We start from the raw sequence: 3402 nt of genomic DNA, 5'->3' as shown, positions 1-3402 counted from the left end.
CACTCAGGATGGGCATTTTTTGCTCAGGTTCAGTCGGGCACGTCGAGTTGTCGAACATTATGCACAGCGTTACAAACCAGCTAGGCAGTCAGTGAACCGGATCCGGAGGTATGGGATAATTACAATCCTTTTTAATGGGCTGGGCCCTTTTCCTTTAAAGAAAAATAAAAATGATTTTTTTTTTTAAATAAGCACTCTGGCATGCAAAACGGCATCGTAGTGTCTGCGTTTGCGTTCTCCCTTACATGCTATATTGCTACGGATAGGACTCTGGAACGTCCGGGAACAAGGGATAAGAGACAGCAGCCAGCCGAAGGATGGAGAAGTACTTCGGAAATGCTTATCGAGGCGACCCGGGCGTGCCGCACGCCGAAGCGGAAAGATTCGTCAACATTTGGATCGGCTCTGCTGCGTTCAGTGTTATCACCTATTTTAATCCCTATATGTGGCAACTCTCGAATCAGTTCAAGTACACTCTTTTTTTCCTATCCTCTCTGTTCATGTTATAAGTTTTTTAAATCCTGTATTTGTTCGTCGAATTTTTGTGGTTGGAAGCTCGGATTTTGATGTTCTGTGGCATGGAAGAATTTATAACTATTGGTTGCTTGTTTCAAAATTGTTGGAACTAGTAGGTAACTACACGCTGTAGGAAATCCCATCTGCATGATACTGAAAAGCTATTTGCCCCGCCGGTCGCGGATTTATGGAGAAAAAAGTAGTATGATCTGTTCCGTGTGATGCTGTTTAGTTGCTCGTATAACCCGCTAAATAGTAACTACAGCTGACGGGGGCCATTCCATTACATGTTTCCACGTTTGTGTGTTTTAGATACTACTTAATGTCAATCAGGGTTCATGGAAGCTAGAAAATTTTATTTTTAGGGTGCCAACATATTCATAACCATACACAAGAACTGAGATGCGTTAGCCATGAAGTGTATCTGGTGATGACCAAAGAATCATAACAAATTAACTAAAAGGATTTTTTGATATTTGCAAACAAGAATAAGAAAAATGTTCCATTTTATAGATATTTGTTATTTGTTAATGTGTTAGTTTTCTATGAGGATTTTTGAGTTACTTAGATGCAAATAGAGAAACTTTTTTTAACTCTTTGGGATACCGCTGCCGCTGCTGATGTTTTGGGTTGGGAGAGAGGGAATTACAGATTTCTAAGGAAGGAAACTAAAGCATGTGCCTTATGTATAATTGTTCTTTTATCACTCCTGTGTTCAAGGATGTACGACTCGATGATACTGCTGGTGATTAAATTGAATGAACGCTTGCAATATATCTCTTTTTAGGTACGCTGTATTTGTGGTATTTTTATAATTTCATGTTTGTTAGATCAAAGCGGTACCGTCTATATGAATCAATAGGTTAATTCTTTGTTTAATCAGATTACTACTAATCCGTGCAATGCTATTTGGCACTTGCATTGGCATTATGAGTAAATTTTCACCACTGAACAACTCTTGCCTTACTTTTTAAATCCTCTGAAAGTGTTGGTTGCACTTTTTGAATATTTGTTTTCAGCAATGTTCTGTGGTGGATTGGAATTGGCCTCGTTTGTTCATATATCTGGACAGATGTGAAAGTGACTCTGAGGTTCTCTTAGTTTTGTTGAGTAGCTCTAAGTCCTCTGTACCTGCATTCCCAGCTATCTGGGACCTAGTCTTGGCTGAGTTTAAGTTTATCAAATGCAGAGCTTGTATCAATATTTTGTCATTATATGAATCAATTGAATCCATTTTTTCATCAAATGGACATACCTACCGAGAGCTTGAAGGCCTGATATCTGTACCATAAATTGCAGCTTTATGCTTGAGGTTTTATAGTTATACAGATATTCCAATACACAAAGCCATTGTTACATCTTTAGACTAGTTTCCAGTTGTGTCTTGTCTTTAGTTTGAAAACTGCTTGGTTTTTCCCTATATCTGCACGCGCGATGTTATGAACTAATACCATTCTTCATTTATCATGGAGAAGAATAGATGACTTATTGTTTTGCTTGTCATTATTTTGACTTCTTACTTAGCATGAGAAATAGATAATATGGTAGAAGGCATTCTCTTGATGAGATTAGCCGCTATGCATGCCATCTGAAAATTTTCCACCTAATTATTGCCACCTGAATGCTTCTAAGTGAGATTGACAATGTCTGTGGGACTGCGCCAGCATGCTTGTTCGACCCAGCACTACAAATTTCTCTCTATCTTTAACCTCTCAAATGCAAGTGCCCACTATATGAGGAAAAACAAAAATGAGGTGACAGGGACCTGGTTGGGTCCAATCCAGTGTTCTGATTATTAATGATCACTCATGCAGGAGAGTTTTGTGAGAGATATCTGTCATGTTGGTTTGATCACGCTTATAAATTAAGGATGTGATGGATGCTGCTAGAACATCTCTACCGTGAAAAAAGCAACGATATATCTTACTTTGGCTCATGATATCTTCTCTGGGTAACCAAAGCTTTGCAATTTGTTGCTTCTTAGGTTGATTTACTGCTTGGATCTTTGTTGTTCATCTACCCTTTTTACACGCTGAGCTTATTGGATGATATGATTGCTGCAGTTTCTCTGAGCTGACGATTTTGCTTTCTTTTGCAATTCCTATTACTGTATATTGTTATTAAAGATAGACACCATGACATGCAGTTGGCACGACAAAGCAATGCTATTTGAGCAGTATCACTGGAAACAAGCAAGGAAAAAGAACCAGCCGTATGAATTCAAGGTCTGCGATATTCTTTTGATCCTTTTTTTATTTTTTTTGGTTCTTTGTTATATTATATTTTGATCAAGTGATTGTGTCCTTATAAAAATTTATGCTGTTGCAGTGGAACCAGTACATGAATAAGAGGCTTCGAAATTCATACTACTTCAATTGGCCCCTCTATTTCCCTTAGGTCTTGTTCTTTTTGGTTGCATAGTTGCTGACATTGTACCGTGATCTTTTTGGTTGTTATGCTGGAGCACAATGATATTTCTGTTGAAAGATGAAACTTATTGTTCTCTTGTTCTGAATGCGATTTCGACTAGAATGTCTTGGTTTTTGAGATGCTGTTACAATATGGCGTCTGGTGAACCAGGTTCTCTTTACCGGTTGGCGCTGTTTTGCCTGCACATTTAGATTGTTCAAATATGAACTAATTAAAATTGGCGTGAATGATAAAACTTTTGATACTTAACCAAGTGCTTATGGGTTTGAACATGTAATAATTTGGTTAGGAGTGGTTTGTCCTTTGCCTGTAATACCTCGGGGAAGATAATTTATGGGAATTTATTTCTTGTGCTATATAAAAGAAAATATTGTTGAAATTTGATGCGGATGTTACAGATTTTTTTTATATTTGTATTTCTATTTTATTTTATCATAAACATTATTTTTTAATAGC

At 37.4% G+C, this 3402-nt stretch overlaps 1 protein-coding gene across 1 annotated transcript; it reads left to right on the top strand.

The window, feature by feature from the left end:
* The first annotated feature begins 251 nt into the window (after window positions 1-251).
* Window positions 252-3060, top strand: LOC129297620 (uncharacterized). Its single transcript, XM_054935952.1, has 3 exons — window positions 252-469; window positions 2663-2741; window positions 2845-3060. The coding sequence occupies exons 1-3, from the start codon at window positions 318-320 to the stop codon at window positions 2911-2913; spliced, it is 300 nt and encodes a 99-aa protein (XP_054791927.1). The 5' UTR covers window positions 252-317; the 3' UTR covers window positions 2914-3060.
* Window positions 3061-3402: the final 342 nt, after the last annotated feature.

Source organism: Prosopis cineraria, unplaced genomic scaffold (assembly GCF_029017545.1).
Source record: "Prosopis cineraria cultivar Desert tree isolate PC_DT_omini unplaced genomic scaffold, ASM2901754v1 PC569, whole genome shotgun sequence".
NCBI classification, from domain to species: Eukaryota; Viridiplantae; Streptophyta; class Magnoliopsida; order Fabales; family Fabaceae; genus Prosopis; species Prosopis cineraria.
Note: the sequence above shows the minus strand (reverse complement) of the source record. Positions and strands in the feature narration are given on the sequence as shown.

Coding starts and splice junctions, on each gene's coding strand:
- LOC129297620 (XM_054935952.1), top strand. CDS start 318: ATGGAGAAGTACTTCGGAAATGCTTATCGAGGCGACCCGGGCGTGCCG. Junction 470..2,662: donor CAACTCTCGAATCAGTTCAA/GTACACTCTTTT, acceptor CATGACATGCAG/TTGGCACGACAAAGCAATGC. Junction 2,742..2,844: donor ACCAGCCGTATGAATTCAAG/GTCTGCGATATT, acceptor ATGCTGTTGCAG/TGGAACCAGTACATGAATAA.